Source organism: Hemiscyllium ocellatum, chromosome 47, assembly GCF_020745735.1.
Source record: "Hemiscyllium ocellatum isolate sHemOce1 chromosome 47, sHemOce1.pat.X.cur, whole genome shotgun sequence".
Lineage (NCBI taxonomy): Eukaryota > Metazoa > Chordata > Chondrichthyes > Orectolobiformes > Hemiscylliidae > Hemiscyllium > Hemiscyllium ocellatum.
The window spans coordinates 7,728,576-7,740,669 of record NC_083447.1 but is presented as its reverse complement, the minus strand read 5'-3'; the positions used below and the strand labels follow the sequence as shown (position 1 = coordinate 7,740,669).

General features: G+C 52.5%; 1 protein-coding gene across 1 annotated transcript; it reads right to left on the bottom strand.

The window, feature by feature from the left end:
* Positions 1 to 3,270: 3,270 nt before the first annotated feature.
* si:dkey-182i3.11 (insulin-like growth factor-binding protein complex acid labile subunit) lies at positions 3,271 to 5,241 on the bottom strand. Its single transcript, XM_060856012.1, has 2 exons — positions 4,418 to 5,241; positions 3,271 to 4,264 (listed from the first exon to the last, which is right to left on the bottom strand). Exons 1-2 carry the CDS (start codon positions 5,239 to 5,241, stop codon positions 3,271 to 3,273), a joined length of 1,818 nt encoding a protein of 605 aa, XP_060711995.1.
* Positions 5,242 to 12,094: the final 6,853 nt, after the last annotated feature.

Below are 12,094 nucleotides of genomic sequence, written 5' to 3'. Positions count from 1 at the left end.
CCATCCCTGAACCTGTGTCCCCTGGTAATACACCCCGGGGAAACAGCCTCGTATCTCCCGTGCCATTCACAATCTTACCAACTTCTCTCAAGGCACTCCCTCCCCACCCACCCACCTCAACCATGTGAAGATCAGGCAACACCCTGATTAAATCTCCTCCGCACCCTCTCCAGTGTAGGGGGAGGGTGGTTAGAGAAACAGGAAAGGATTGAGGCAATGGATGGATACCGGGAATTTTAAAAGCAAGGCATTGGATAAACAGCAGCCAATGTTACTCAGCACCAGGATGGTACGACCCTGCATTCCCCTGGGTGTAACACTTTGGTTCATTCCAAAGACAGACCCCTTCTGACTGAGAGGTTGCTATAGTTCAAGCCAACCATCCCCCACCCTCCATGGTCATGGAGTCATAGAGATGTACAGCATGGAAACAGACCCTTCAGTCCAACCCGTCCATGCTGACCAGATATCCCAACCCAATCTAGTCCCACCTACCAGCACCCGGCCCATATCCCTCCAAACCCTTCCTATTCATATACCCATCCAAATGCCTCTTAAATGTTGCAATTGTACCAGCCTCCACCACTTCCTCTGGCAGCTCATTCCATACACGCACCACCCACTGTGTGAAAAAGTTGTCCCTTAGGTCTCTTTTATATCTTTCCCCTCTCACCCTAAACCTATGCCCCTCTAGTTCTGCACTCCCCCACCCCAGGGAAAAGACGTTGTCTATTCCACCTATCCACGCCCCTCATGATTTTATCGACCTTTATAAGGTCACCCCTCAGCCTCCGATGCTCCAGGGAAAACATAGAACATAGAAAAATACAGCGCAGTACAGGCCCTTCGGCCCTCAATGTTGCGCCGACCGAAGCCCACCTAACCTACACTAGCCCAATAACCTCCATATGTCTATCCAATGCCCCGTTTAAATGACCATAAAGAGGGAGCGTCCACAACTGCTACTGGCAGGGCATTCCATGAACTCACGACTCGCTGGGTAAAGAATCTACCCCTAACATCTGTCCTATACCTACCACCCCTTAATTTAAAGCTGTCTCCCCTAGTAACAGCTGACTCCATTAGCGGAAAAAGGTTCTCACTGTCAACCCTATCTAAACCCCTAATCATCTTGTAACCTAGAACCTGAGGACATGAATTTGCCGAAACGTCAACTCTCAGATCAAAGCCCAACCCAAACTGTCTGTCCTGGGGAGCTCAGTGGAGGGGTTATGTTCTGAGTTCCAGGTGTAATGGACCAGATTAGACACCCCTCAAAACATATTACACAGGGAACCTTGACCCTGACCCTTCTCCTTATTTTAAAGGTAAATGTCAGGTGCTGTGTTCCAGACACAATTCGATTGGTCCAACTATTCCCCTCATTCCTGATGAAGAGCTAATGTCCGAGATGTTGACTCTCCTGCTCCTCAGATGCTGCCTGTGTTTTTCCAGCACCACCCTCTCGACTCCGACCTCCAGCACCTGCAGACCTCACTTTCTCCCAAACCACTCGACGTTAAAGTAAAGCACAATTTATTCAAGCACTATAGTCAGAACACAACCAAACAAAGAAGGAACAAGCACAGACATTGCTGGGAAAGTTCTGTTGGCATCTATGGAGAGAAACCAAAGTTACCGGTCCAGTGACCCTTCCTCAGAACTGACGGTAGCTAGGAAAGGGTTGGGTTTTGTGCAGAAGACTGGGGGAGGGGAGGGAGGCAGTGAGGAGTAAACAGTGGGTGGGAATACAATCCAAAGAGAGAGAGAGACAAAGCAGTGGATAGTGGTGACTAGCCAGGAGAGCGAATGTTGCCTGACCGGCTGCGCTTTTCCAGCATCAACTCCGATCCCCAGCATCGGCAGTGCTCACTTTCTCACTTCCACCCCTCCATCCCAGGATTTGCTCTCTCTATCCCGGTTTTCCCTCTATATCCCCAGGTTTTAGTTCACGACGGGTTGTCGCAGACCGAGTGGTACCAAGATTTGGCGTGCGGGGGTTGGGGTGAAGATGTGGGAGAAGACACCTCAAACTCTAAAACTGTTAAACTCGACGTAGATCCAGAAAAATTCCCAGGCGGAAAACAAGGTGCTGCTGTTCTTGCTGATTAAGCGATTGGTTAACAAACAGAAATCGGTGTTTGGATAAGGGAGACATTTTCAGAAGGGAACATGGAGTGGCGCAGGGACCAGTGCAGTGGTCACTTTTATTTACAACCTTTATGGTCAACTTTGAGGAGGAAATTAGCAGATAACCCAAAGGAACTGGGTGAGGGTGACACACAGACTCTTTCCCCCTCCCCAGGGGGACATAGACGGGTCAAGCGAGTGGATACAACCTCTAGTTCTGGACTCTCCGACCCCAGGGAAAAGACATTGTCTATTCCCCCTATCCAGGCCCCTCATGATTTTATCGACCTTTATAAGGTCACCCCTCAGCCTCCGACACTCCGGGGAGTAAATAATGCTAAAACGTGAGGTTTGCCAGGAAGAATGGAGGGGATGACTATTGTTTAAATGAGGAAAGACTGCAGAACGCTGCAGGCCAGAGGGCTAGGAGAAGCCTTGCACACGTATCACAGAAAGCTAGCATCCAAGTTCAGAGGGTAACAGGTAATAAAATGCTCGCCTCGACTTCGAAAGAAATTGTGTATAAACGTAGGGAGGTTTTTCTAAAATGATATACAACTGAAAGGCGGAGGAGAGTCAGTGGGCTGAATGGCCTAATTTCTGCTCCCGTGCCTTACAGTCAGACCATGGCTGGAACACAATGAACAGTCGGGGGTCCACTATCCAAGGGAAGATATTCCAGCATGAGAGGCAGTCCAGAGAAAATTCACTCGGCTAATCCCAAGGATGGAGGGAGTGTCTTGGGAGGAGAGAGGGTGTACGTCGGGCCTGTCCTCCTTGGGATTTAGGAGAATGAGAGGCGACCTTATTGAAGTGTACAAGATTCTGAGGGGGTTTGACAGGGGGAGATGTGGAGAGGGTGTTTCCCCTCGCGTGGGAGAGTCTAGGCCCAGAGGGGCACCATCTCAGAGTAAGGGGCCATCCATTGAAGACAGAGATGGGGAGGAATACCTTCTCTCTGAGGGGAGGGAATCTGTGGAGTTCTTTATGGCAGAGGGCTGTCAAGGATGGGGCATTCAAGGCTGAGAGTGAGAGAGATTTTTAGTCAGGAAGGGGAATTGTGGGAAAAGGCAGGAAGATAGGGTTGGGGGTGATCAAAATGGCGGAGCAGGTCGATGGCCTACCTCTGCTGCTTTGGTCTCACGATCTCAACGTGCTGAGGAGAAGCCAGAAGCAGATGCAGGAGGCAGCTGTCAGATGGAAGAAGGCAGGGGTGGAAGCGGAAGAGCACTGTGAAGGGACAGAGGGGAAGGCCTTCTTCACGGCTGCCACCGGCGATCTGTCCGAGGAACACTGGACAGGCTCATGGACCACCTTGGGATGGTCCTCCAGCCAGTGGCTGAGGTACAAGATGGATGGGCAGTCGCAGGCCCAGGGGTTGCCGTGGAGCTGGATTTGCTCTAGCCTGACCAGGGGCTCGAGTAGGCCGCTGCTGAGGTCACGGAGCCTGTTGAAGTTCAGGTGCAGCAGGCTGAGGCGGGAGAGGCTCTGGAAGAGGCCCGCAGGGAGAGAGGAGATGGCGTTTCTATCCAGGTGCAGTTCCCGGAGGCTCTCCAGCTTCTGGAAGGTTCCGGGCAGCAGGGCAGCGAGGCGGTTGTTGTGCAGTTGCAGCTTCTTCAGCTTGCGGAGCGGGGCGAAGACCTGGGGCGGGAGGGAGAGAAGGAGGTTGAACTGCAGTTGGAGGTCCTCTAGCCTCTGAAGGTCCTGGAAGATGAGGGGGTGGAGGGAGGACAGCCTGTTGCCATCCAGATGCAACTCTTTCAGCTTCCTGAGGTTCCTGAACAGGGCCTCAGACATGGCAGACAGCTGGTTACCGCTGAGCTGGAGCTCCTTCAGGTTGACCAGCCCATCGAAGATGTTGCCGGGGAGAGACCGGAGGACATTCTGGTTGAGCTGGAGGACCCTCAGCTCCGTCAGGCCAGCAAAGATGCCCTCGGGGAGGAAGTCAATGGCGTTCTGCTCCATCTGGAGCTCCCTCAGGTGGCCCAGGCCTCGGAAGATGGCCGCCGGGACGGCAGTCAGCCAATTGCTGTCGAGGTACAGGGTTCGCAGGTTGGTCAGGTTGGCAAACAGCTCCTGGGGCAGGCCCGAGAGCTGGTTGTTGTCCAGCTGGAGCTCCCTGAGCTCCGCCTGCCTCCAAAACAACTCGGGCGGGAGGGCCAAGATGCGGTTGTTGTCCAGGTGCAGCTCCCTCAGGCTGACCAGGCCCTCAAAGATGGCCGCTGGCAGCGAGCCGATGCGGTTGTTGAAGAGGTTCAGGACGGTCAGGTTGCCCAGCTGGCGGAACACCCCGGGAGGGAGGCTGCTGAAGTTATTGAAGCTCAGGTCTAGCAGCCTCAGCCTGCCCAAGCCGAGAAGTGCACCTTCCAGCAGCGTGGCCAGTCTGTTGTTACTGAGGTCCAGGATGACGAGCTTCTCGAATCGGATCAGGAATCCTTCAGGAAGGAAGGCGATGCCGTTATTATTCAAGTAAAGGTCTTTCAACCCCTTCAGGTCCATCATGGCCTCCTCAGGCACTGAACGCAGCTCGTTGTGGCTCAGACTCAGGATCTGGAGTTGGTCAAGACCGTCTAATGCTCCTTTGGTCAAGGCCGGGATGTTGTTACTTCGGAGGTAGAGCTGCTTCAGGTTAGTAAGGCCCCTGAAAGCTCCGGGATGGATGGTCACAATCCGATTGCCGTTCAACTGCAGCAATTCCAAACGGCCGAGCGCAACGAAGGTACCGGGGGCCAGGCTCGTGATGTTATTCAAACTCAGCATGAGCCTCTGGAGATTGGAGAGGCCAGAGAAGGTGCCGGCGCTCAGACCCTGAAGACGGTTGACGCCCAGGTGCAACTCCTGAAGGTTCGTGAGGTTGCTCAAGGACCCGGGCGGCAAGGTGGCTATCCAGTTGCCGGTCAGGTAGAGTTTCTTCAGTTGAGGCAGGGAGGCCAGGGCTTCGGTTGGCATGGCGACCAGCCGGTTGTGGCTGAGGTCCAGGATGCGGAGGGGGGACCCCCAGGAATGGGTGGGCGCCACCCCCGAGATGTTGTTGTGCTGCAGGAACAGCTCCTCGACGTCGGCTGGGATGGTCCGTGGGACCGTTCCCAGATTCTTCTCGATGCACCACATCGCCCTGGGGGAGGCGCCGGTGCACTCGCAAGGCGGGCAGAGGTCAGAGGACGGGGAACAGAGCCTCAGCGGGCACAGTGTGAGCCCAAGGGCAGTGAGGGTCAACAGCAGTCTCTGCATGGTGGGCTGGCGTCCCTGAAAAATAATCAGATTGCAGGCACCATTGCTGCCTCTGAATATTAACTACAATGATCACGCGGCCCACCTCCCCCTCCTCATTATCAAGACCCAAGTGGCTTCCCCTCCCATCCCTATCCAAATCCTTTCTGTCCCCTCAAAACCAAGACTTTCTCATTTCCAAGTTAGAATGGAGTCGGCTCTGAATTAGAGCCATGGATGGTGCGGGTGATGGTGTCGGACTGACTTGGACAAAATGAGCAGACTTCACTGATGAACGCTTGTGATTTCAAATTGGACCATAACCAAGTGTCATGTGACTTCTGATTAAAGTCACAGCATGGAAACAGACCCTTCGGTCCAACCTGTCCATGCTGACCAGATATCCCAACCCAATCTAGTCCCATTTGCCAGCACTTGGCCCATATCCCTCCAAACTCTTCCTATTCGCATACCCATCCAGGTGCCTTTTAAATGCTGTCATTGTACCAGCCTCCACCACTTCCTCTGGCAGCTCATTCCATACACGCACCACCCTCTGTGTGAAAAAGTTGCCCCTTTTAAAACTTTCCCCTCTCACCCTAAACCCATTAGTTCTGGACTCCCCCACTCCAGGGAAAAGACCTTGTCTATTTACCCTCTCCATGCCCCTCAGGATTTTATAAGCCTCCATAAGGTCACCCCCTCAGCCTCCATAGCTCCTTATTGTCTAAAATCGAGAGTAATACTTCCCTTGTCACAGATAAGTATCCATTCAAACTGGATAAATGCGAAGTGATTCATCGGGAAGGTGGAATTTGAATGCTGAATATAGAGTTAAAGACAGTGTGGAGGAACAGAGGGATCTTGGAGTCCATGTCCATAGATCCCTCAGAGTTGCCACCCACGTTGATAGGGTTGTTAAGAAAGCGTGTTGGCTTTCATTAGATTGAGTTTAAGAGCTGTGAGGTTGTGCTGCAGCTCTGTAGAGCCCTGGTTAGACCACATTTGGAATATTGTGTCCAATTCTGCTCACCTCATTATAGGAAGGATGTCCGGTGGCGCAGTGGTTAGCACTGCTGCCTCACAGCGCCAGAGACCTGGGTTCAATTCCTGCCGCAGGCGACTGACTGTGTGGAGTTTGCACATTCTCCCCGTGTCTGCGTGGGTTTCCTCCCATAGTCACAAAGATGTGCAGGTTAGGTGAATTGGCCGTGCTAAATTGTCCATAGTGTTAGGTAAGGGGTAAATGTAGGGGTATGGGTGGGTTGCGCTTCGGTGGGTCGGTGTGGACTTGTTGGGCTGAAGGGCCTGTTTCCACACTGTAAGTAATCTAATCTAGATGTAGATGCTTCAGAGAGAGGGCAGAGGAGATTTACCAGGATGCTGCCTGGACTGGAGGGCATGTCCTATGAAGGAAGGTTGAGGGAGCGAGGGCTTTTCTCATTGGAGTGAAGAAGGATGAGAGGTGACTTGATGGAGATGTACAAGGTAATGAGGGCCATAGATAGAGTGGGTAGCCAGAGACTTTTCCCCAGGGTGGAAATGGCTGTCACAGAGGGGGACATAATTTTAATGTGATTGGAGGAAGGTTTAGGGGTGATGTCAGAGGTTGGCCCTTTACACAGAGAGTGGTGGGTGTGTGGGATGGAGTGGGAATAGAGTCAGAGACATTAGGGACATTAAAGCGACTGCTGGACATGCACATGGACGACAGTAAATTGAGGGGTGTGAAGGTTAGGTTGATCTTAGATTAAGATAAATGTTGGGCACAACCTGTGGGCCGAAGGGCCTGTACTGTTCTGTGCTCCATGTTCACTCATGCCTTTTGGGGAAGGAAATCTGCCATTTTTACCTGGTCTGGGCCTACACGTGACTCCAGACCCACAGCGATGGGGTTGACTCTCAACTGTCCCCTTGGAAATAAGTGACTAGCCAGTGAGGACAATGCGCCGTGATTAAGTAAAAGAAACCTCAAGAAGGTGATGAATGAGAATTTAACAACAGTGACCATGTGATACCACACCCCCTCACCCTGTCCAAAGGGCAGGTAGGGAAAAGGTTTTTGTAGGATCCAAACAGGGGAGGTTTAAGAAATTTCAAGCCAAAAGGGACACAATTAAAAGATTATTTTTCTCACACTCCACCCAGAACCGTTGTTCTGAACACTGCTCCCCTCACCCTCTGTGATAGGAGAGATGGAAGATTTCTCAAAAGGGAGCCCTGCTCCCCATGTTTATCACCATGCATCCAAACAGACACATTCCTGATGATGGCAAGAGCGTTACAGGATAAGAGGAAAGATCATAGCACCACGACGGTGCAGATAGACACCATTTGGCGCTACGGCCAAGCCACTGAGGCGACAGTTTTATTAATTTCTTCCACCCCATGACATGTGGGGAAAAGCTGTAATAATGGACATGGGATGGGAGCTGTGAGACTGAGCAGGTCAATAAACTCTCTGAGCTGAAAATGTGTTGCTGGTTAACGCCCAGCAGGTTAGGCAGCATCCAAGGAACAGGAAATTCGACGTTTCGGGCCAGAGCCCTTCATCCTGATCTCCAGCATCTGCAGACCTCACTTTTTACATTAATAAACTCTCTGAGTCTGTTCTGAACCTCCGAAGATCATCTGACCCAGATCCACCCTCTCCCACATTTCCCATGGCTAACCCACCTAACCTACCCATCCCTGGGCACTATGGGACAATTTAGCACGGCCAATCCACCCTAACCTGCACATCCCTGGGCACTATGGGACAATTTAGCACGGCCTATCCACCCTAACCTGCACATCCCTGGGCACTATGGGACAATTTAGCACGGCCAATCCACCCTAACCTGCACATCCCTGGGCACTATGGGACAATTTAGCACGGCCTATCCACCCTAACCTGCACATCTTTGGACTGTGGGAGGAAACCCACGCAGACACGGGGAGAATGTGCAAACTCCACACAGACAGTTCCCCGAGGCTGGAATCGAACCCGGGTCCCTGGCGCCGTGAGGCAACCGTGCTAACCACTGAAGTGAGAATCTTAAACTCCTGTTGTCTCATTGAAACACATCGGATTCTCTAAGGGCTTGACGGGATAAATGCTGGGAGAATGTTTCACCTTGGGGGGAGACCAGAGAGGCATTGTCTCAAAGTAAAGGGGCAATTTAACATAGAGATGAGGGGGAATTCTGTCTCTCAGAGTCTTCGGAATTCCTTGCCCCGGGAGCGGTGAGGGCAGAGCCCTTGTGTATATCTAAGGCTGAGATCAATTCTTGATCAGTCGGGGAGTCATGGGGAAAGGATCGGAAAGGTGGAGGTAAAGAATGTTGGATTAGCCTTGATCCTACTGAATGGCTGGGCAGGCTCGAGGGGCTGAATGGCCTCCTCCGGTTCCTGTTTCTTGTGATCTTCTGGTTTCTTTCTTCTCCTTCGGTGAGCTGCCGTTGGTGTGGGTAAGTGACCATGGCGATGGGGAGCCAGCTGTGAATGCAATGGGATCAATTGACCCCCAGAATTCCCATGACCCCAGACCTCTGTGTGGTAACCTTCCTCCCTGACGGTCTCCATACAGCAGGACCCACCTAGTTTGGATAGCATTGTGTACCTTCCCAGGGACAGGCCATTCGGCCCCACTGGTCCACCCTGACGTCAATGGATTCCCCCACACTCCTCTCTGACCTATCACCTCCATTCCCCCCCCATTCATCCATTGTACTCTTTGCTCCCTTCCCCCACCCTCCCCTCTAACCTATCACCTCCATCCCCACCCCCATCCACCCATTGTACTCTTTGCTCCCTTCCCCCACCTTCCCCTCTAACCTATCACCTCCATCCCCACCCCCATTCACCCATTGTACTCTTTGCTCCCTTCCCCCACCCTCCCCTCTGACCTATCACCTCCATCCCACCCCCATCCACCCATTGTACTCTTTGCTCCCTTCCCCCACCTTCCCCTCTGACCTATCACCTCCATCCCCACCCCCATCCACCCATTGTACTCTTTCCTACCTTCCCCCACCCTCCCCTCTAACCTATCACCTCCATCCCCACCCCCATTCACCCATTGTACTCTTAGCTACCTTCTCCCCAGCACCCCCCCCCCCCCCCAACTCCTATTTATCTCTCCACCCTGGAGACTCCCTGCCTCATTCCTGAGGAAGGGCTTTTGCCTGAAGCGTCGATTCTCCTGCTCCTCGGATGCTGCCTGACCTGCTGTGTTTTTCCAGCACCATTCTAATCAAGATTTTATCCCCGACAGCTGAAGTCTCTCTGTTCTGGTATTACTTAAGCAAAGATTCTACACAACTTCCTGAGTGCCTTTGTGTATTTTTAATGATATCAACTACCACGGCCCCCGATGTTTCAGGTGTGGTTGAATTTAAGCAACTTTGAAGTCTTCCAAAACCAGAAATCACCTCAGAGTGCTTCGTACGCATTGATTGCTTTTTTATAATTCACTCGCGGGACATGGACGTTGCTGGCGGTACCCAGAGTTTATCACCCCATCCCTAGTTGCCCCTTGAGAAGGTGGGGGTGAGCTGCCTTCTTGAATCGGGACAACTCGTACCGATTTCATACAACAGCTCGGTTTGGGAGCGAGCTCCAGGACTTTGAACCAGAGACACTATTCCCAAGTCGGGACGGACAAGTCCCTCTGGTGATACAGCTGCCCAAACGCACAAGGAAAATGGAGGCAAAAAACGCGGACTGCAGATGCTGGAAACCAGGGTTTAGATCAGAGTGGTGCTGGAAAAGCACAGCAGGTCAGGCAGCATCCGAGGAGCAGGAGAATTGATGTTTCAGGCAAAAGCCCTTCATCAGGAATAGAGGCAGGGTGCCTCCAGGGTGGGGAGATAAATGGGAGATGAGGGTGGGGTGAAGGTAGCAAAGAGTACAATAGATAAAGGGGGGTGGGGATGGAGGTGATGGGTCAGAGGGGAGGGTGGGGAGAAGGGAATAAAGAGTACAATGGGTGAATGGGGGTGGGGATGGAGGTGATAGGTCAGAGGGGAGGGTGGGGAAAGGTAACAAAGAGTACAATGGATGAATGGGGGTGGGGATGGAGGTGATAGGTCAGAGAGGAGGGTGGGGGAGGTGTGGCATTCCAAATGCTTCCATCACCTTGCCTACTTTCCTCCTGAATTTGATTCCCTTGGCGAATAATTATGGTCAACACCCCCCACCCCTCCCACCAAGCCAAATAAAACCCCTCTCTCCCAAAAAATACTCCCAAAAAATTGAAAGTGACTCACTGTGATGAGGTGCCTCCTGGTCCCATAAGCTCCGAGTCCTGGACGAGAGACGCTGGCGTTCTGTCTGCTGGCAGCGGGAGGACCACCCTGGGTTTCTGACAAGAGGTGCGCCGCACTCAGCTGAACGATGTGCACAAAGTGAGAGGCAACGGCTGACTCTTACTCACACGACAGGTGTCAGGAAGTGGCCACAAACTCAACGCTGGCGTGCGATTCACAGCGAGACATTAAGGCACGCATCTATCAGCCTTCTCATAGGGTGGCAGTGACACCAACAACAACCCCCATTTACACGGCACACTCTCAAATGAACTGAAGCGAGGTTGGAGTGAGGCGCCTGTTGAATCTGCAGCCAGCCCTCCAAAGGTTTCCCAGCGCAAAGTCTGCGGTAGGCCATTCAGCCCAGCGAGTCCATTCCGCCATTCACTGAGGTCAAAATCCTCAAAACCCCACTTTCATGCCTCGATTCAAGGCTGAGACTGGGAGTTTTTTAACGGTGGCTCAGTGGTTAGCACTGCTGCCTCACGGCACCAGGGTCCCAGGTTCGATTCCAGCCTCGGGCCACCGTCTGGGTGGAGTTTGCACATTCTCCCCATGATTGGATTAGATTCTCTACAGTGTGGAAACAGGCCCTTCGGCCCACACCGACCCTCCGAAGGATAACCCACCCAGACCCATTTCCCTCTGACTAATGCACCTAGCACTACGGGCAATTTCCCATGGCCAATCCACCCTAACCTGTACATCTTCGGATTGTGGGAGGAAACCGGAGCACCCGGAGGAAATCCACACAGACACGGGGAGAATGTGCAAACTCCACACAGACAGTCACCCGAGGTTGGGAATCGAACCCAGGTCCCTGACGCTGTGAGGCAGCAGTGCTAACCACTGAGCCACCGTGCCGTGTCATCAAAAATCTCTCAGTCTCAGCCTTGAATATACTTAATTCCAGCCCCATCACTCCTCTACGGTGACAAATTCCACAGATTCCCTCCCCTCTGATCTCTGCATGCTCTCACACAAAATTCTGAGGGGGGGGGAGGAGTTCCCATCAAATTACATTCACCCCAGTCCCCTGGGATCAGGAAGAGGGTATCTCTTCCCCACAATGTAGCATCCAAGAAGGAAGCTTGTTTCGTTTTCAGAGACGTTAATACATTCTCTGACCCTGTTTGAGGGAAGTAACCAGTCCAGCGCCCCACCATCCTCAGAGTACAAACATTCAACAGCAACATTGACATCACTGGACATCCTCAGTCGAAAATCTGCCAATGTTCTGGGCCCCAAGTGTTTCATCGTCCAAGTGTAGGCCTCCAACTCATCATACATGTCTATCTTTTGACTTTTATCTCCGTAAGTTGGATATCTCTGGCTGGGCCCAGCATTTATTGCCCCCGTCCCTAATTGCCCCAGAAGGCAGTTAAGAGTCAACCGCATCGCCTGTGGGCCTGGAGTCACATGTAGTCCAGACTAGGTAAACGGCAGGGAGGTCACATTAACGCAAG